Here is a 22,613-nt window from a genome sequence, read left to right as displayed (position 1 = left end):
CCATGCAAACTGCATGATTGAGCGTAATTGATTTTGACCATGGTATAATACAGATACTTCATCATGTACAATATCAACAACAGACGACACAATATTATCTAATGTGTAAATTCTAGAGGAAAGCACGTTAATGCTATTGTCAACAACTGCAAGCACTTTCTCAAGATTTGCCTGATCAATAGCCCTAAGGCGTGAAGCAGCCTCAATCTGTGAGAGTTTCCAAATTTCATTGTAAACACCATATAACCACCTTTTCGACCTGCCACTAGCTGGGCCCTTAATGAAATCATTCAAATCCACGTCTGCATTCAGTTTGGAAAGGTGATACTTAACCGCAGGTAAAGTTGAATGTTTCAGCCAAGCTTGACACAACTTGCCAACAGAGTAAGAGGTGACAGTATGACTCAAATCAAAACGGGGATCAGATCTAACAGTCTTAAACCCGTCAGTTATACTTAAAAATCTTTTTTGGCAAGAATCAGCACTACGGTGCCAAAGCAGCCAACCCTTGGGAGTCATACTGGAAATGTCAAAGGAGGAATTCAGAAGCAGAGCCTGTACATCTCTAATGGACAATTTAGTAAAATTACTCCAATTCTCATATTCCTCCAACTCCGGGAAAGACGGGGTGTTTAACCTTTTAGATGTAGCCAATCCAAAGCACGTGGTCTGGGAAATGGTTTCATTTAAAAACCACATATGATTTGGGATGAGACATGCACGGTGCAAAGCCTCAGTGCCTTGTACCTGCCAGGCCTTTGAGCCCCAAACTGATTTAAGGTCTATGGTATCCTTCCATAACTCATACCCTCCAGTAACTAATTGATCCAGGAAGGCCTTTGAATATAACAATTTTGTATTTGTAAGTCGAACCTTGGACAGTGGCTGTTTGTGAAATTTAAAATAAAAGGACTCCGGATTGGACTGATTAAAGTCAGTGAAATAAGTATACTTTTTAAGAAACGTTTCTGAACTCCCTTGTGTTGGTGCTGGGCAATGTTCCCACTGAGTAAAATTAACCGCATCCCTTCTGGAAGATGTCTTGTGTAAGAAGTGATTGCCATAATGTTGGTAACAGAACAATTCACCATAATTAGCAGATTCCAAATATAAATCCTCAGCATCAAAAGCAGCATAATATTTCAAATCAGAAAACAAACTTTCCACAGCATTAACATCCCAATCATCAGAACGAATGTTTTGTTTCACCACATCCCCCATATTAACTCTTAGTACATTAGGGACATTAACGACTTCCGTTGGACCATGAATCTGAAAACGAACTGCATCCCACGCGATTCCATCCAGAACAGGCCACGCTGTGATGTTAACCAAAGTCAAGTCTCTTTTTAATCTGTGTGTAGAATGTGAAGAGGAAAGTGGGGCCAAAGTTCCATTCAAATGAGTAATGCAAGTTCTCTCCTCGACATAGTGTCCATTCATAATCCGAAAAAAATAAAACACAAAACCAATTGACATAAAAAGGTAAACTGAAAAAAGGACCAGCCAAATGTATATCCAAGGAGGTATCAAAAAATGTTTTTTAAACAGGCTGGCATATACTGCAATTTTAGAGGGTTTTTTCGAGGCAAGTGAAGCAGAGTCAAATGAAAATCTGGATTCCGTGGCTAAACGAGCTTGTAGGTCAGGCATGGACAAATCAGTGGGGTATGTATAGTCTGTCTCATCAAGGTTAGTTCCTGGTAAATTATTCAATAATGGACTGGAAACAGCAGGTAATTCGATGGCCACCTCAGGTTCATTATTAGAAGCAGTGGGCATAATTGAATTTCTCACAATGGAAGGACAGGAAACAGCCGGTGTCATGCTAAGAAGAATCGGCCACTCTGTGTATCTTGACATTGTCAATAGAAATAAACCTGTTTTCCTTACGACCTGGAAGTGGTGGTAGAATGACTGTTCTTGTGCCCTTCACTCCAAGCACTGGGACTGGAGCTCGATAGGAGGGACCAAACTCTTTCTTGTTGTCGATCTTCTCTCGAACCAGTTCTCCAACTTGGGGTAGCCAGCCAACTACCGGGATCTGCAACGCATCATCCGATGTGGAGGGCAAATGTTCCTTTGCAAGAGTGTCTCTCGTCTTTTGTAGATTCTGTAAAACAGTGCAATGTTCATCTGCGTCAAAGGAAGTGGCGCGAACCACCGAGTCTAGACCGTCAAGGTCAGGGACGAACATCTTGATGCCAAAGAGCATTTCGTATGGGGTCCGCCCACCCAGAGACCTTCTAGGGAGATTATTAAGAGCACGCTGCACGCCATAGAGGTGGGCCAGCCAGTTTCTGCCAGTGCCTATAACTCGGGCTGTCAAAGATTGCTTTAAATCACGGTTCATTCGTTCAACTACACTATTACCCTCGGGTCTGTAGGGTGACGAAAACTTGACTTGGACCCCCATCGAAGTCATGGCATCCTTATACGCCTTAGAGGCGAAAGCCGGACCCTGATCCGAATGGAAGGTACCACAGGCAAAAATCCCTATAAAGATACGCAAATCTCTGATGACAGTCCGGGAATCAGCGCTGCGATGTGGCCATAACCACACAAAGCGTGTGCATGAGTCAACTGCTACTAAGATGTATTTATACGCAGTATCAGATGAAAATGGACCGCAGTGATCTAAATAAACACAGCCTAGTGGTTTATTAGAAATGTACAACTGAGTCTGAGGCGGACGCGTAGCAGTTGAAGGTTTAATCTGCTGGCATATGTCACAAAGAAGGACATAATCACGCGTCTGTTTGTACAGTCCCCGCCACCAGAAACGTTGTTGTAGTTGCGTTACAGTGGCTGAGACGCCCGCATGCGCAGACGCCACACCTTCATGAGCCGCTGTAATCAAGTCTGTTCTGCGATCAGAGTTGGGAATCAGCCGTTCCCCAACATCAGGAATTGTCACAAAAGGAACCTTTTCGGGACTTAAGTGGTATTTATACTTCGAAGGGAATCCCGAAGGATGTTTACTTCCCTTCTCAAAGGCAGCAATCGCTGCCAAGATGTCGCTATCAATCTTGGTTTTCGACCTAGTAACTGCTGCAACTAAGTATGTAGATACTGCTGATTTCGCTGCCTCATCAGCAAGCGAGTTGCCAACAGCGTGAACTCCCACGCGCTGATGACCGAGAGTATGAATCACATAAACGAGTGGCAACATAGCCTTAAGCTCTGCCACTCGAACCCAGATCATTTTATGTTTTATTGTGCTACCCTTGGAATCATGAAAATCATTTTGAATCCAAAAGAACAAGTTTTCATTGTAAGACTGGACACAGTAGTAAGAATCACTTACAATTAGAGTAGTAACACTTGGATCTGCGTACTCCAAAGCAAGTAAGAGAGCACGAAGCTCTGCCAATTGTGCGGTGCAATCGCCCAGGGGCAACGTGTGTACCTCCCTGGAAATGAACTCATCATTCAACATAGCACCGACCACAATGGCGCATGCGGAAACGTAGGCATGTTTAGAGCCATGCGCAACCTGCGCCGACCCATCAGTGTAAATGATGCAATGGAAGTCCTCCAAAGGTCGCATCGCCAGAGGAGCAGGATGAACGAATTCATACTGCAAGTACTCCTGCGACCGTAAGGAAGCGTCAAAAATAAACATGACATCCGAGGATGACAATGACGCAGCCCACTGAATCCACCGAGGGTGCAAAGCTTTTGAATTTGGTACACTGGCTTTCGTGACTGCCTCTAAATGAGGACAGGGTGTTACCACTAGCATGCGTTTCCCCTGTGACAGAGCACGTTCTTTTAGAATTGCCATCTGTACAGCAGTTAAAACCTTTTCTATGGTGGGAAACCGCATCTCAGCCGAGGTGTACAAGTGTGACTTGTAAGCAATAGGTACTGTGTCACCTTCATTAAAAGTGAGGTAAGTGAAACCCACCGTCCCAGGAATTATTCTTATGACCAGGTTGGTGTGGTTATCACGAGTCAGTAAATATTTAGAAGCGAGCAGATCAGCCTGCAAGGATTGCAAAATGGCTGAATGCTCAGGCAGCCAGCATGATTTTGAGAAAGTTGGTTGTATCAAAGCATACAGAGGCTTGACACGCTGGGCATATTCCGGAATGTAAGTTCTGCCGAAATTCAAAAAGCCCAGTAAGGATTGTAATTTTTTCAGAGTTGTTGGTGCGCGCAATTGTGCGCACTTCTCCAAGAAGTGAGGAGCCAAACCTCTACCTTCATTGTTGAGCTCATAGCCCAAAAACAACACTGTGTGTTCAGCAATGTGCGATTTTGCAAAGTTGAATTTGTAACCCATGTCTGCGAAGTTGCAAACAAGAGAATTTACTCGACACAGATGCTCCCAAATATCGTCGTCTGTGAGATATATGTCATCCACATACGAAAAAGCATCAGGGTCGAGTGCCTCCAGAATAGAGACAATTCGAGCGGTAAATACACCAGGACTATTCTTGTAGCCCATTGGAAGACGCCGGAATTGCTTTTGGACTCCAGCGCTTGTAAAACTGGTCCATTGGGAGCTAAAGCTGTCCAATCTGTGGGCATAAAAACCATTGGATATGTCAAGCGTTGTCTTGAAACGCTTACGCACGAGACTATCCACTAGGGCAGAGCCGTGGGTATTCTGTACTGCACAGTTACGGCAATGCGAGTTCAAATGCCGGTAATCCAAAACCAAACGATATGATCCGTCAGGTTTATTCACAGTAAAAAGGGGATTATTCATCGGTGACACACACGTTTCAATAACTCCCTGATATTCCAATTGTTCAAGGATTTCCGCGACGGAAGATTTTGCTTCACGCCGAATGGGATATTGAGGTTGAGGCTGCGGCTGAGACCGCAACGGAATTTCGTGGCAAGGCGACAATTTATCCCAACCACATTGGTTACGGTACAGAGCCGGCGCGAGAGCCCGAGCCCACTCTTCTGCAAAATGCTGCGCATGCTCTTTCGAGACAGTGTTCGCGAAACTGGGTAGGATTACCTCCTCCCCTCGCGGCGCCGCGAGCACAAAAGGTGGGGGCCAGTCAGCCTCCGAAAGTAAAATATCATATGTAGAAGACAGATTCTCCCAAAATACACCTTTAACGGTACGCTGTATGTCACCTTCAATTAACAGGACAATTTCATATAGTCTTTCAGGGGGAGCAAGTCTCGTATCCGCTGTTTCTATCACAACGTAGACATCAGTCGCTGTCACCCTCAGTAGTGGACGCAGCGCCTCTCTGACTATGGTTATCTCCGCCGCGCTGTCCAGCAAGGTCAGAGCCCACGTCAGATTCCGAAGCCGCGTTCTCACTATCTGTGGCATATCGATGCGCTGTTAAGGCTGCGACTTTCTTTTTCGCAAACTGCGGACGCCTAGGCGTAGAATCCTCCTGCTTCACTGCGCCGTCCGTCTGGCGGGACTGACCACGTCCTTGTTGGCCACCACGTCCACCCCCTCCTCCTCCACCGGTCTTGAGAGCCGATGTGTCCTGAAAGGAACGAGGAGAGCGTTGATCAGAACCCTGAAAACGATCAGGCGATTTAATCATCGCGCGGTCGCGCAAATCATAAACTTTTTCGGGTGGCGCAGGAGCTTGTATTGCAGGAAAATTACCCTGAGTCTGCGTTGTCTGCTTCCCCTGTGTCTGTTTTTTAGGCCAATTTTGTTTCTTGGACTTGGGCTGGGCATCTGTCACTGCAGATTGTCCCTGTGGTTGTTTTTTCTCCTTTACTGGAAAATATTTTAGACCTCTACTTGTGCGGCCAATTGTTTTATAAGCGGCCACCACAATCTTTGCTAACTGGCGGGGTTTGTCGGCATCGGGCAGAGCAGCCAAAGCATTCGACACCTGAAAGTTAACTGCATCTCCTTTAACATTGGAGAGAATGAGATCACTTACAATCTCAAAAGAACCACACAGGCGCATACCCAATTCAACCGCTGCCTCTGGACCGTGATCATTCTGAACACGTCTAACGATTTCAGGCAGGGCAGTCATAGACGGGGTGCCGAAACACCTTGTATAAACTGCCGCAAATGTTTTTCCCCAGCTGTCACAGTCAGCAAGTTCAGGAGTAATATCCTTCGGTAGAGTAATCGTTAACATTCTATGTTTATCAGCAGGAGTAGAATTCGGAAAAACCGCCTCCAGTTGATCAAACTTCTCTGCTAGCCAGAATGGGAAGTCATCGTTGTCAACAGGACGCGCACCAAAAACCGAATTTACCATCACTGGATTGAGACGCATACCGCCTCGTTCCATGGGAGCGGCCGCACCCCCCTGGGGACCACCAGGAAGATGTCGACCGATGTATTGCACTAAAGCACGAATCACGGAAATGGATACTACATGCAGCCTGCGAATTTCAGCCAGGGTGCAAGCCCCGTGATTCGGGTGCGGGGTAAAGCCACCCAACGCAGGCCAATTAGTACCTGGAATTGAGAGTGGACCTAACCTCGCAGGGGACATAGAGTGGGGGAGGGCGCCATCAAACCAAACTCGATGCTGCCAATGATCAATAGGTATTTCCAATGCCCTGTATGGCGTATATTCAGCCGGGACATCCGAGGCGGTGTAGGAGTGGAACAAACCAGAATTAGCGTCCACAGCCGGAAACGTAACCCAAGAGTAAAACAACTCGTAAGGAAACGCCGGATCTGCACATACCACGAAAATCACAGCCATCCCATCTACTGGGACTTGGTACGTCTGAAGATGGTTGCGTACCGCTACGCGACTATGCTGCGCAATAGCCACCGCTGCCGCCATTACAGTATTGGAAATAAGAAAACACAAAGAATACTTTGTAGCACAACTGGGTAGTAATTCAAAGAAACCGTTTAAGAAAGAATCAAGCTTGAATAAAGACCTACTTCAAAAAATAGGTAGGTTTCACCGACACCCCGTTTTCCGGAAACGGACGTGAAGGGGTTAAGGCATGAACGATAAACTACTCGAGTGTCATGATATAAGACCACCGAAACCGTTGGGCGCCATGTTGCAGGGTTTCTGTACTCACACAGAACTGTGCACAGAGGAGTGGAACCTCGGCAAATTAGGATGTCCCAAAACTTACCTTAGCAACCAACTCACCCCTTACCGAGCTAGCTACAGTGTCTCATTGGACATATCAAACACCCAATGTTTAGACAAACCAGAACATGAACTTACAGTACCTCAGGGTACGTGGGACTCATGAACACTCTTTCGTTATATTATCATTACAAACCAGAACATGGAGTAAAGAAGACACATGTGCATTTGAAATGTTTATTTACTAATGCCGTCTTCTCAGGCGCAGTATCTTTGATAATACAAGTATACTTATTATCAGTAGCAAAATTATCAGCATAGTTACTAAGACATAAAAAGCGAATGGTGACAGCATGTTAACATGCTGTAATGAATAAGAGTTAACAACACTTATATCTCACCCTCCCTAACACATATATTATATTATTATCTAAGAAGGTCTCTTTGGGTTGTTTTAGGGCGGGCCCATACCTTAGTGTCCTAGCATGAAGGAATCACATCAGCATACACCAGCTCTCTCTGCATGTGCACCGCATCAAGTGTGTTAACAATTCTCGTGCAAAGCAATATCAATCCCGCCTCAAGCCCAAGTTGGCAAAGGCTGCACTTGTGTTATGACTATGAAGGCGTGGAGATCAGACCTCATAACAATTCCATATCGTGTTGCTCCTGAAACTTCAGCACTCTCCGTGCAGACATGGTTTATTAAACAAAACTGATATCAGAGCAATAACATATTATTCTCACATACACCACGGCAAACCACTAGGTTGAAAGCTAAGTCAACAATTAAGGGTCGTGTGCAGAAGTTGCAAGAAAGGAAAAATGGCGTTTAAATCTCAAATGTACCTATGCTAACTTAACACGATATAAGGATATATAGGAGCTATACAACAGAGGCAGCCCACAGAGCGGCAGGCCCCAATGTAGCGCGTATAGGGATCCAATCTGCATGGGCTATGCCTCCTACCTCAACAGCCTACTCGGCTCCGGGGGGGCCACCGCGTCTTCTACCAGCCGCAGCGTCCGGAGTCTGACAGGCATATGCCGCGCATTGTCTACTGTACAGAAATATGTCACTAGGGGTTGCCAGATCGCCTTAAAGCGCGTGTCGCGGGCTTGTAGCCTAGCTTTGAAGAGCTCCATTGTGACAACGTGCCAAAGTCGCACAAACCAGGCTGCAATTGGTGGCGCCTTAGTCTTTTAACAGCATAAGGCTATAAGCTGCTTAGCCGCTCCTAGCACTTGAAGCGTCAACGTCCAATCGCTCCGGGTCAGTGCCTTCAAACCAGCAGGTTTAATGCCTAACAATAATGTGCTTGTGACCTCAGGCAGAGGAAATCCCAATATCCCCCTGATGTGGCTCAGGATCTCCTTCCAAAAGAGAGTCAGGGTTGGGCAGGTCAACCATAAGTGCATGAAGTCCCCGATCGCCGACCGACACCTCCAGCACTCGGGGGATGAGGTAGGGAACATTTTGCTCAAACGCTGGGGTGTGTAGTACCACTGGGTCATTATTTTATAGGCGTTCTCCTGCTGCGGGACGCTAAGATACACTTTAGGAATGTCCCACCATAAGCGACTCCACTGCGCCGGGGTAATATCCGCTCCAGTGATAGAATGCCAGCGTTGCTGGTACGGATGAGATGGCGGCACGCAGGGATGCTGTAAAATCTGATAGATTCTCGAGATTAAGCCCTTCGAGTCGCTGAAGAAGCGAGCCAGTCGCTCGAATGGGGTGAATGCATGCGTGGCCGCCTGGTGGGTGTCCTCTGCCAACGCCCAATGTCGCAGTTGAACATACTGCAGATCAGCCCCGATCGGAACTCCAAATTCCTCTCTGCATTGCGCAAAAGACTTGAAGGAGCCCCCATCGAACAGATCCGTAAGTACTCTGGAATTACCCTGCAGCCACCCGCGGAAAGCCCTGGTGCGATGCGCCGTCGGGAAGCACGGACTCCCCTCAATCGGAGTGTGCGTGTAGGGAAAGGTTGTAAGGCCCCTACGAACCGCAACCCTGTCCCTGACCTCCAATACCGTTTTCGTGGGTACCGCCATGTATGCACTCCTAGAGCGCTCCCCCTTGGATTTCCACCGTAGATCCCAGATAGTACGTCCAGTCACCGCTCTGTCCATGTGCAGCCATCCTTTCTCGCTGTCAACTGTGGGGGGTTTTAAGTCCTTTGTGTGGGGATAGAGCACTGCCTATTCAGGTGTGTCAGCCCTCCCTCTCTTCTTGCCCAGGAAGAGTCCTTAGAATGAAGATGAGTACTCATACACCTAACCCTCCTGTGTTTGTAGCTGTCTAGAGGGAAGGAACAAAGTGTAGCAGTCACCTACCCCAGACGTGTATTGGAGACAGGCAGCAAGCACACAGAGTTGTAAGCACAGAGAAATGTCCACTTTATAAAATAGTAATGTTAAACCAGTAAAGACGATATATCATTACCATTCGAAAGATATAAAAAATGAAACAACCACTCCGTCCTAATCAGGAATTACAGTTTAAAAGTATATTAAGGAAAGCCCAATGTTAGCCTATGAGAGGATTAGACCTCATAGTAGTGAAAAACTAACGTAGGTGTTTGTGACTACCAGAACACACAAAACTTCGACAGTACATGGCCTACCTTTTATTTACACAGTAATAATAAATAATAATAATACTGAAGTTTATAGCGCAAACAGCTACCTCACAAGGAGGTGTCCCGGCGCTTTGTAAGCATCAAGATAAGCAGAGTAATAAAAAGAACAAGCATTTGCAATGCAATAGGTCTCGCATTAGGAAAGTTTGAGCTATTGGTCTTTTAAATGACAATGTTTGTATTCGTGTTGGTTTTGAAAATAGCTAAATTAATAGCTTTGTTATTTACAATTCCAATAGTTTTAACTTTCGCAAATGTGACACCTAGAACATTTGTAATGCAATATGTGTTGTCTTTACGTGACTTAGATGTTTTGATATTACAAATAACAATGGCTTTTATTTTTTTTAATAATTAATACTTAAATAAAAGTTATTGTACTTTATATTGGCAATAGCTTAAACTTTTGTAAATAACTTTTGTGAAGATTATGTTCAGTGTATTTTATTGTGACGAAAATCCAAGAACAGAAGTGAAATATTAACACATTTTTGTAACATTTGTAATAAAGCTTGAAACATTGAGAGAACATATTTGAACCAGTTGTGGTTGTTGAATTGTTGCACAGATTGATGCTGTGGTAGCGCATAGTGATGTTGTGGTTCCCCTGAGTAATGTTGTGGTGCCCCCGAGTGATGCTGTGGTGATGCTGTGGTGATGCTGTGGTGGTGCTGAGTGATGCTGTGGTGATGCGATAGATAGAGTGAGTGCGATAGATAGATAGATAGATAGGAGGGAGGGCGATAGAGGGAGGGAGGGCGATAGATAGATAGAGAGCGATAGATAGATAGAGAGCGATAGATAGATAGAGAGCGATAGATAGATAGAGAGCGATAGATAGATAGATAGAGGGAGGGCGATAGATAGAGGGAGGGCGATAGATAGAGGGAGGGCCATAGAGGGAGGGCCATAGAGGGAGGGCCATAGAGGGAGGGCCATAGAGGGAGGGCCATAGAGGGAGGGCCATAGAGGGAGGGCCATAGAGGGAGGGCCATAGAGGGAGGGCCATAGATGGATAGAGTGAGGGCGATAGATGGATAGAGTGAGGGCGATAGATGGATAGAGTGAGGGCGATAGATGGATAGAGTGAGGGCGATAGATGGATAGAGTGAGGGCGATAGATGGATAGAGTGAGGGCGATAGATGGATAGAGTGAGGGCGATAGATGGATAGAGTGAGGGCGATAGATGGATAGAGTGAGGGCGATAGATGGATAGAGTGAGGGCGATAGATGGATAGAGTGAGGGCGATAGATGGATAGAGTGAGGGCGATAGATGGATAGAGTGAGGGCGATAGATGGATAGAGTGAGGGCGATAGATGGATAGAGTGAGGGCGATAGATGGATAGAGTGAGGGCGATAGATGGATAGAGTGAGGGCGATAGATGGATAGAGTGAGGGCGATAGATGGATAGAGTGAGGGCGATAGATAGATAGAGTGAGGGCGATAGATAGAGTGAGGGCGATAGATAGATCGAGTGAGGGCGATAGATAGATAGAGTGAGGGCGATAGATAGATAGAGTGAGGGCGATAGATAGATAGAGTGAGGGCGATAGATAGAGTGAGGGCGATAGATAGATAGAGTGAGGGCGATAGATAGATAGAGTGAGGGCGATAGATGGATAGAGTGAGGGCGATAGATGGATAGAGTGAGGGCGATAGATGGATAGAGTGAGGGCGATAGATGGATAGAGTGAGGGCGATAGATGGATAGAGTGAGGGCGATAGATGGATAGAGTGAGGGCGATAGATAGATAGAGTGAGGGCGATAGATAGAGTGAGGGCGATAGATAGATCGAGTGAGGGCGATAGATAGATAGAGTGAGGGCGATAGATAGATAGAGTGAGGGCGATAGATAGATAGAGTGAGGGCGATAGATAGAGTGAGGGCGATAGATAGATAGAGTGAGGGCGATAGATAGATAGAGTGAGGGCGATAGATAGATAGAGTGAGGGCGATAGATAGATAGAGTGAGGGCGATAGATAGAGTGAGGGCGATAGATAGAGGGTGATAGATAGAGTCGGGCCACTGCTATACAAGAAACATACACATTGATGCTAAATGTATGCATTAAGGTGGTCAAAGCATTAATACATTGGCTTGTTATGTCTCTACTAAAATAGTGAGACACAGGACTTCGAATCGCATGAACAGAAGACCCCCTTTCCCATCTAGCGCTTACCACCCCCAGCTCTGTTCTAGGCACACGCCTTCCAAAAGGGCGCCCAGGAATCGGTAACAAGGATAGTGCTTCAATGCACTCCCAGAGTACGAAGCGCTATGCAAGTGCGCCAGTACTACACAATGATTAACTTTTGCCTCCAGTGGCACAATGCAAAAGAAGGGGGGGGGGGCGCACGTTTGAAGGGGCTGGGGGGGCTTCCACAACCCAAGGCGTGAGTGTAAGCAGGGCGTGAGACCCTCCCTGGACCTTAGAATACTGAGAGCAGGGCTTGGACGTGACGCCATCGCCTGGAGTAAGGGAGGAGGAGGGGTACAGGATGCCCCCTGCACAGGTGGCAGCGGGGTGTGAACGATTTAAAGCAGGCTGGTGAACAAGAGCAGAGGGCGTGAGACAGCTCCGAGGAGCCGTGACTAGAGAGAGAGGCGACTCCATGAAACACTACCCCTCTGTCCTCGGCTGCTGGGGAGGGCGAGGGGGCAGAGCCCCTCTTTGTCGGCAGGGCTCTGTGCACGTAGGTCAACCAAGCATCCAATCAGAAGGCAGGACGCGCAGTACGTATGTGTGGTTCAGGGGAACACTTAACAAGGGCACCGAAAGACACACCGAAGAGAGTTGGATAGCCCTGTGCGTTCGCTACCTGCTGCTGAGATCACTGTGACTCCAGAGGGTCACATTGCATTTTGTCGCGTTGATAACACGCACACAGGCTGTTAGTGGCAGCGCTGTGACACTACGCGCCTACGGCAGAGAAGAAAGCGCGGCAAAGGGCACAATTATGACAGAAAGCGCTGCAACTGGCACAAGTATGACAGACCGCGCTAAAAAGGGCACAAGTAAGGCATAAAGCGCTGCAAAGGGCACACGTATGACATAAAGCGCTGCAAAGAGCACAAGGATCACAGAAAGCGCTGCAAATGGCACAAGGATGACAGAAAGGCTTCAAGGCGCCCGGAGGTGGCCACCTACCTCCGCCGTTCTTGTAGCACAGGTACGGGAAGCGCCACACGTTGCCCAGGCTCACGGCGAAGCCCACGCAGGACATGGTGAAATCCATCTGCCGGGTCCAGGTGGCGCGCTCGGCCGCGGGCTCCCGCAGCCCCAGCGGGGGGTACCCTCCGGGCAGCTTGGCAGACCCGTTGGCACACACGTCGGCATAATGCCCACCTCCGTTGGGAATCAGTTGCCCTTTCTTCTCCTCCAGCGAGCCGTGACATGTCCCGTTGGAGAGCGACCCCCGACACTTCTCCATTTGGAAATCCGTTTCAAGTTTATTTAGCGTTTTTCTTTTTTCTCTACGAGGCGCTTTAGTCGGGTCGAACTGCCCACCACAGGGGGCACCCCGTTAGTCTGTCGCTGACTCGAGAGGGCAGGTAGTCGGCAGCTTTTTTTACCTCTCCACTAGATGTACTATATTCTACACTCGTCTCTGTCCGGAAACGTGGTATAAGAAAGATAGTGCGGAGGGCCATTAAAGGTAGGGGATAGAGAGGAGCCTGTGAGAACTCACGCCGAAAGTTAAACAAGCATTGGCGGCCGCGAATGAAAATTTAAAAAAAAACGCGAGTGTGGTATCCGGGCTGGGAGGAGTGGGAACGTGCCGCAGCCAATAGAGCCTGTACTGAGACCTGGGGCGTTTGGTATTGGCTACTAGTTGTTGAGTGGGCGGGGCTGTGTGTTCCGCGCCGCTCTGTGTGTAGCTGGGCGCCGCTGCCAGCTGTAGGTGCGCTGTCTCCGTTTGGAGCTTCTGAGGCCGAGGTAATGTGGCGCGGAAGCCCCGGGCTCCTAGTGCTGTGTTCCGGCCTGCGGGCGGCGGCCGACGGGGACTCCGTGGCCAGGACAGCAGCTGTGACAGGGGATCCCCGCCGATGGAGGCTGGGGCGGCTAGAGCGCCGGGCGGCCCGGCGAGCAGTGGTGCGAGCCTGGTAAGGGGGAGTGGGGGTGAGTTTGCCTGTATGTGTGTGTCTGTGTGCCTGCGTGTGTGTGCCTGCCTGCGCACTTATGTGTGTGTGCCTGCGTGCATGTGCGCGCGTGTGTGTGCCTGCGTGCGTGCCTGTTCACCAACGCGAAAGCGTGTACGTTCACGCACCCAAATCCAGCCAAATCGGCAACAGAGGCGCGTAACACCCTCTTGTCCCTAATTCCCCCGAGACGGCCAGCTATACGTCTCCAGCTGGACGCATCCTTCAGATGCTATCCCAGCGAGACCTAAAAAGCAGATAAAAAAAACAGATTACTGATTAAAACCCTGTCCTATGGTCTAGCCAGGGCCTATCTTAGGAGTGATGTGTAATAAAAGAGGAGTTTAAGGTTTGGCAAAGGATTCTAAATCCAAGTCAAAGTGACAGTAAAACTGTACACACAGGCTCTGAAGTGGCAGGCATGAGACATGTTGAAAAGACTACTTGTGTGGGAGGCACAAGCAGTGCTGCAGGCCCGCTAGTAGCATTCAATTTACAGGCACTGGGTGCAGGTAGTGCACTCTACTATGGACTTTCAGATAAATTAAATATATCAACTGTGGATATACTGAATTTAACCATGTTTAGGAGAGAAGCACATGCACTTTAACACTGATAAGCAGCTGTAAAGTCCCAGAGTCCTAAAGTCAACAAAAACAGGGTCAGGGAAGGAGGAAGGCAAATTGTTTGGGGTCACCCTTCAGAAAAGGCTATTTTCCAACACCCTTATTTATATAGGCCACACCTCTTGGAAAGGATTCCTAGATGTGCTTCTTAGGTAACTCCCTTTTAGAAACACAACCGCTCACTTTTTCATCCGACTTAAAGAATTGTATGCCATCAAACACTGAGGCTGTAAACAACAACAAGGGAACCCAATCGGTTATCCGGGGACCGTGGGTAGCTATATTCTAGAAACAACAGTGGTCCCCAAGAGTATATGAATTCAAAAAGATAAACAATAGTCCACAATGGAAACTATGTAGGCCACTGTCCAGCCGGACAGGGTAATTTATTTTCCAATAACACAATTACTGGGGTGTGGAGAGGCACAATCCTGTACCAATTCTAAGAACAAACTTATAGAGTTTTTTAGGCAAGAAGGAGCATGATTGGCCACTTGTGATTCAGTAGACATTCAAAGTTGTGCCAATTTATAGTGCTAGACACAGCAAAATATAACACAATAGTCGGGCTGTGAAAACACTTAGAACAAGTCGACGTTTCGGTCCCTTATGCTCAATGTTACGGGACCATCATCAGGACTAACAGTACATACAATTGCTTGCCTGGTTTAAACAATTTAAACACACATCCGCCCCTGTGGGTCGGGTGGTTTAATCGGGTATTGTATTGGGTTGCATTAACCTCGTTTTGTGAGCCGCCTGTAAAATAAGCGCGGTTCCGCTAATTACGCCTCAGTTCCAGGGTGCAGTGATATCTTGCGTTTAGACATCGGCCGGTGTGGTCCGATCTTGATCAAAAACGGGTCGGTTCGGGGCAAGCAATTGTATGTACTGTTAGTCCTGATGATGGTCCCGTAACATTGAGCATAAGGGACCGAAACGTCGACTTGTTCCAAGTGTTTTCACAGCCCGACTATTGTGTTATATTTTGCTGTGTCTAGCACTATAAATTGGCACAACTTTGAATGTCTACTGAATCACAAGTGGCCAATCATGCTCCTTCTTGCCTAAAAAACTCTATAAGTTTGTTCTTAGAATTGGTACAGGATTGTGCCTCTCCACACCCCAGTAATTGTGTTATTGGAAAATAAATTACCCTGTCCGGCTGGACAGTGGCCTACATAGTTTCCATTGTGGACTATTGTTTATCTTTTTGAATTCATATACTCTTGGGGACCACTGTTGTTTCTAGAATCAAACACTGAGGCAGCAATCTACGCAATATTTTTAACTGGCCCCGGGCAAAACATTATGGGGCCTTTTCTGGACAAAGATGAGGTGTGTGGAATAACTCTCACGAGTCCCAATAATTTCTAAGAACTTAAATTGCAGTTAACCTGTTTAATGTATATTTCATTTCATGGGCCCTGTCACTGGGAGGTTTAATAACACCCCCAAGTGTCACAGCAGGCAATAAGTGCTGGGAGATTTCTGGCCCTGTGTTGGGTGAGACGATATTCAAATCAAACCAGACAACCATATGGCTTTTCCGATATATATATATATATATCAGCCATTTGTTAAGCGCACTACATACCCACAAGGGTCTCAAGGTGCTGGGGGGTAGAGGGGAGGCGCTACTGATCGAACAGCCAGGTCTTTAGTATCCTCCTGAAGGTCAGCAGGTCTTGGGTCTGTCGTAGGCTCAGTGGGAGGATGGTCCATGTCTTGGCGGCGAGGTGGGAGAAGGATCTCCCACCAGGGGTTGTTCTTTGGATGCGCGGGACAGTGGCAAGTGAGAGGTCGGCGGAGCGTAGCTGGTGGTTGGAGGTGTAGAGGGAGAGCCGTCTGTTGAGGTAGGCTGGGCCGGTCTTGTGGAGTGCCTTGTGTGCCTGGATGAGGAGCTTGAAGGATATCCTCCTGTTGACGGGGAGCCAGTGTAGGTTTCTCAGGTGGGGGGTGATGTGGGCATGTCGTGGTACATCGAGGATCAGTCGCGCCGAGGCGTTTTGGATGCGTTGTAGTCGATTGATTAGCTTGGTCGGGGATCCCGCGTAGTCTGCTGCTGAAGAGGGCCTGGGTGACTGACTTTCTTGTATCGGTCGGGATCCCTTTGTAGATCTTGCGGAGGCTGTTGAAGCAGGAGGAGGAGACGGCGTTGACTTGCTTGGTCATTGAGAGCGTTGAGTTGAGGATGATTCCCAGGTTGCGCGCGTGGTCGGTGGGGGTCGGGGCTGCCCCCAGTGCCGTTGGCCACCAGGAGTCCTCCCAGGCTGAAAGGTTGGAGCCGAGGATGAGGACCTCCGTCTTGTCTGAGTTCAGCTTCAGACGGCTGATCTTCATCCAGTCGGCAACGGCCTTCATTCCTTCATGAAGGTTGGCTTTGGCGGTGATGGGGTCCTTGGTGAGGGAGAGGATCAGTTGAGTGTCGTCGGCGTAGGAGATAATGTTGAGGTTGTGCTGTCGGGCAACGTGTGCGAGCGGGGCCATGTAAATGTTGAACAGGGTCGGGCTGAGGGAAGATCCTTGAGGTACGCCGCAGATGATCTGGGAGGCTTCGGAACGGAACGAGGGGAGGCAGACGCTCTGGGTTCTGCCGGAGAGGAAGGAGGTGGTCCATTCCAGAGCCTTGTCTCGGATCCCTGCGGAGTGGAGACGCGCGTGCAGTGTGCGGTGGCAGACGGTGTCGAAGGCGGTGGAGAGGTCTAGGAGGATGAGTGCTGCAGTCTCCGCGTCGTCTAGCAGGGTCCAGATGTTGTCGGTGGCGGCGGCGAGGGCGATCTCGGTGCTGTGGATGCTGCGGAACCCTGACTGGGAAGGGTCCAGGATTCTGTTCTCTTCGAGGTATCGGGTTAGCTGTCTGTTAACTATTTTCTCGATGACCTTGGCCGGGAAGAGGAGCAGAGAGATGGGTTGGAAGTTCTTGAGGTCTCTTGGGTCTGCCTTGGGTTTTTTGAGTAGGGCGTTGATCTCTGCGTGTTTCCAGCTCTCTGGGAAGGTTGCGGTCTCAAGGGAGAGATTGAGGACATTGCGTAGGTGGGGGTGTGATGGGGCTGCTTGCTTTGTTGAAGTCGTGTGGGAATGGGTCCGACTGTGAGCCGGAGTGGATTGTGCTCATGGTCTTGATGTTGTCATCGACGCTCACGCTGGTCCAGGCTAGCAAGGGGATGTGGTCGATGGTGTGCGGAGGGTCTGTTGTGTTGCTGCCTGTTGGGGCTGTCTGGGTGTTGAAGCTGTTGTGGATGTCTGCTATCTTGCGGTGGAAGAAGGTAGCGAGGGAGTCGCACAGGGCTTGTGACGGCGGGATTTTGCTGGGGTTGGAGAGTTCCTTCCCGATGTTGAAGAGCTCCGTGCTGTTGTGTGCGTTGTTGTTGAGGCGGTCTTTCAAGGAGGTCTTCTTGGCAGCCCTGTTGAGGTGGTGGTGGTTGTGGACGGCGTCCTTGTATGCTGCGTGGCTGTCCGGAGTTTGTTCACGTTGCCATTTCTTCTCTAGTTTCCGGCAAGCTTGCTTGGAATCTAGGAGTTCTGGAGTGAACCAGCTGGACCTCTTGCTGGTGTCTCTGTGGGGGGGGTTTCTTCCGCGGGCGAGGGTGTTGGTGCAGTCCTCGATACAGCGTCTGAGGTTGTGGGCAGCGATGTCGGTGTTGGAGGGTTTGGTGGGTGGGCTAAGAGCCGGTTTGCATGTAGTTGGTCTTCGGTGTATGTGTATATATATATATATATATACACACACATACATACATAAACAGCCATACGGAACACACCACAGCATGGCTGAGTAAGTCTTTAATTTTTCATGCTTCAGAGGTGTATGAGTGTGATTCTGGCCTCGGGTGCTCGCTGGGGTTTATTCATGCAACATTCTGCTAGGCCTGGTTGGATGGACTGGAAGCCTCACATGACCAGATTCCATACAACGGCAGTTCGTCCGGGCTTCTCGTTATGTGTAGACATAATTAGTTATTGTACAAATAAACCTAACTTTGAAAAACATCCTCGAGCGTGACACCTGCTTATTGGAAAGAGAATGTTACAATTCACCCCACGTGTAAAACAGCAGCGCAAGCCTCGTAATTGTATGAAATAGTCACATTTAAAAAAAACATATTTTATATAACCGGCCGATATTCTTCAAAGAAAAAAAGCGGAACATATACACAACATGACTCACTTTTTCCGACCCCTGGTCGTTCATTTCTCTCCTGCGCCGCCGGGTGAACTCAAAGGTCAAAGCGCAGCCTGGACTGACGCCGGGCCGAGGGTGGAGGGTAAATAACACCGCTGTCCGGGCTCCCGGTAAATACCCCAGTACGGACGAGAGGTCAAAGTTCAGTACATGGCTCCGCCCGGAATAACGGGAAACAAGTCCGAGCAGCAAAGCGCCTCCATGTAAACAGCGCATAGACACAAACCAAGTAAGTTGCGCGGCAAGAAGCGCGTTCTGCTGCAACTGGGCATGCGCAAAGAGGAAATATTTCTATCTCGCGCGCACGCATAGATACTAACTCCAGCGCATGCGCCCAGAAACACACGACATAAAATGCGCAGCCACAACACGTTCTGCTGCGACTGGGCATGCGCACTGAGGGGATACCATCCAGCGCACGCATTCAGAGGAGACACTTATCTTCAGCGCATGCGCAGACAAAAGACAGTCATAGATTCCCTACATGTGTAAAGTGAAACTTGGTTCTCATGAGTTATCACCGTCTTTTGTGTGTTGCTGCAGTTTTGATGTAGCGCGAACTCGACCCGGCGGTATCGGGCTGGTTACACTACACATTTGTTTCGTCATGGGGAGATTAAGTGATTTACCTCGAATCACAGGGAAATAAGATGATGATGATGATGATGATGATGTTGAAACCGGATAGATTGATCCAGCGCCGAGACTCGCACCTGGTTCTCCCAGATTGCTAATCTGGAAGCTCTGGCTGCAACACTATGCCCCAACTATTTTATTATTTTATTTAAAACATTTTTATAAAGCGCAGACTTTACCCGAAGGTGTGAGAGCGCTGTACAATAGAACCGGTTACGTTACATGAGAGAACTGTTATAGGAATAGAACAAACAAAAATAGCATGCCATAGAATCAAAGCGACGTAGGCATAAGGCACATAATCTCAAGCACCGCATGAGCACACTGAACAAGCAAAAATATGAATATATAAGACACATTTTACAATGACTAAAGCACTTCCTGGCAAAAAATAGCAGGCCATTGAATCAAAACAACGCAGGCAAAAGGGACACAATATGAAACGCAGCAAGCACAGGATGTACAAACAAAAATATACATATATGTGACAAATTTACAATGACTAAAGAACTTCCTGGCAGGGTCTGAGGAGGGAATTAGTTCTGAAAGTGTCTTTGGAATAAAAGAGATTTGAGGTCCGCTTTGAAGAGCTGGATGGAGGTGATGGCACGGAGCGAAGGAGGAAGCCAGTTCCAGATTCTCACCGCATTACCTGAGAACGATTGTGCCATCAAGTTTTCCCTTTTGAAGGAGGGGGGCTCAAGAAGGAACTTTTCCGCATTTCGAGAAGGTCTTGAGCCTCCAGACAATTTCAGTTTATTCACCAGATAGCGGAAGAGTGCAAAGCTTTGTGGGTGAAGCACGCCGTTTTGTAGATAGCTCTAGCCTCGATGGGAAGCCTTCGAAGATAAGACAGGATAGGAGTGATGTGGTCATTTTGTTTGGACCCTGAAATGAAGCGAGCTGCTGAATGGAGGATGGATTTGAGGGGGCAGAGGTGAGATTTGGGAAGGCCAGTCAGGAGATAATTACAATAATCCAGTCTAGAGAGAACTAGCGATTGGACCAAAGTTTTTAGGTCATTCTCCAGGAGGAACTGACGAATCCCCCCCAAAAAGGCACTGCAAAAATGTCTTTTTGCTGTTTTATTTATCACAACCTTAGCACACGGGCATTACAGCAATTTACACACGAACCAGTGGTTGCAAGTTTTTAGCCATGATGAGGTTAAGATGATGTTTTTAGAACCCCCGCAAGCCGGGCATAATTTGAGCCGGCGATTTCCGTTTTGGTGCTTGACACTGGCACTTAATTGTCAATACAGGTGCTTGTGACAGTCTGGTCACGAGGTGGCGCTGTTTGGATAATTTAGAGATGACCCCAACAATAGGTAATTATTCATTCAGTATACATTAAAATGACTATTACCTGCCGTTCAAGCCATTCTTATAGCTTCGGAGGCCTGAAATAGTCTGAATTGTCACACTTGTGATAGTTAGTAGTTGTGTAGATACCATCATTGGCAGCATGGCAGGGGCAATGTGTGGTGCAAGCAAGAGCTAAGACAATTAAAAAAAGAATATACAAAATTGGAAAGGAAATGGTGAATTAAATATGATGATTTAAGTAAACAGACTTATAAGGCGTCATAAAAAAAATATCATCAAGCCATCCGGAGAGCCCGTGCAAATAGTCTTACAGAAAGGATCCACCAATCGGCCAACTCCCCAAAATAAATGTACAAAATAGTGAATTCCTTTCTAAAATACGATGTACCAGAAACAGGTCCTACGGCATCGGAACATTGTGAATCTCTGGCAAACTATTTCTTAAAGAAATTAAAGGACCTTTCTGACACTTTAACAGGCCCCTCAAACCATGTGGATATTACAGACAATTGTTTAAAAGCTAACAATAACAAGGCTATACTCTCTGCTGCCTTTTCACCACCGACCACAGAGGATGTTATGGCTGTAGCACCCTCAATTAAATCAGGGTCTCCGCTCGATCCAGCTCCGATTGATATTCTAGTGACAGGGGCCAGTGTGATGCTTATTTCCCTGACTGAGCTGAGCAATCTTTGCCTGAAGAACTGTAGGGTTCCAGAGATTTTGAAACATGCTATTGTCTGTCCACTACCGAAGAAACAAAATTCAGATCCAGAGATAATAAGTAACTACAGAGCCAGCTCTCTGCTACCTGGGGTTAGCAATATTTTGGAAAAATAATCAATAGAAATATAACAGATTATTTGGAAATTAACCACTCGCATGCTCATGACGGCCCCCGGCCGTAATGGTTCACGGTGGGCGTGAGCCACGACGGCCTTCCGAACCCTGCCCACTCATAAAAACTCCCGCACAGCGTGAAAATTCTCGGCACACACAAGGGGTTAATAACATTCTTCCTACAACCCGGACAGGTGTTTGTGCTGGCTATACTACTGAAAATGCTTTTTTGAGGACAACGGAAGTTCTAAAAATGATGATGGACTATGGCGAATCTACAGCACTGATCCTTCTGGATTTAAGTGCCGCTTTTGATACAGTCTCAAACACCAATCTTCTCCATATATCGAAAGAAGCTGGTATCACAGGTACAGCCCTTAGGTGGCTTGCCTCATTTGTGGAGAAGCGCAGCTTTCTGGTTAGTGAAGGCCCACTCATGTCATCTAGCCATCATTTGCTTTGTGGAGTTTCCACAGGTCTCGTCTTGGAGCCCGGTGCCTTTTAACATTTATATCCACCCATGGGCAGATATATGCTCCTATGGCCTGAAGATGGTATCCTACGCAGATGATACCCAGTTCATCTTCACCTTGGCACCAGACATGGACACCATTGCTTCTGAACTTAATAGCGGTCTAGAAAAGGTTTCTAAAGATCAGTTGCCTAAAGATAATTGGTGAAAAAACTGAGATCTTTGATACTAGGGAACAAACCAAAGCTCTGGGATTATATAATCTGGCCACCATCCCAAGGGTAATGCCCAGTCCCCCAGTCAGAAGTAAAAAGTCTAGGGCTGGTTCTTGACAATCATTTAACCATGGCCTCCCAAGCAAAAAAAGGTGTCTTGTTGCTGCTTTGGCATCTTAAAAGGCCTGAGAAATGTGCTGAAATGGCTCCTGATAGAGGCTCGTAGAACTATAATTCACGGCCTGATTCTATCGTGCTTTGATTATGGCAATATTTTGGTAGTCCAAAATGAGTGAGTTCATTCAGAACGCTGCTGCCAGGATACTGTTGGGAAGACCGAAAAAATGGTCACCAGATGATGCGCTCAAAACTCTCCCCTGGCTGCCAATAAGCTGCAGGATACCATTTGAGGATTCATGCATTATTTATCATGCAAAGCATAATGCAGGGCCGCTGATTCTCGGACAATAGCCCACTATTTTCCAGGCCAAAAGGGGCAAATA

The 22,613-nt window shown here is 47.6% G+C and overlaps 1 protein-coding gene across 2 annotated transcripts in view; it reads right to left on the bottom strand.

Moving 5' to 3' along the window:
- LOC144772338 (uncharacterized) overlaps window positions 1-18,838 on the bottom strand; it is a 111,367-nt gene extending 92,529 nt beyond the window's left edge. The window contains exon 1 of one of the 2 annotated variants that reach the window (XM_078656583.1): window positions 18,605-18,838. In XM_078656583.1, the coding sequence (XP_078512709.1) occupies window positions 18,605-18,835 (231 nt within the window). In that variant the 5' untranslated portion in view covers window positions 18,836-18,838. The remainder of the gene's footprint in view (window positions 1-18,604) is intronic. The other variant, XM_078656584.1, reaches the window with a different exon arrangement.
- Between the last annotated feature and the right edge of the window lie 3,775 nt (window positions 18,839-22,613).

The sequence above is a fragment of the Lissotriton helveticus genome, chromosome 8 (assembly GCF_964261635.1).
Source record: "Lissotriton helveticus chromosome 8, aLisHel1.1, whole genome shotgun sequence".
Taxonomy (NCBI): domain Eukaryota; kingdom Metazoa; phylum Chordata; class Amphibia; order Caudata; family Salamandridae; genus Lissotriton; species Lissotriton helveticus.
This window is presented reverse-complemented; position numbering and strand designations above follow the sequence as displayed.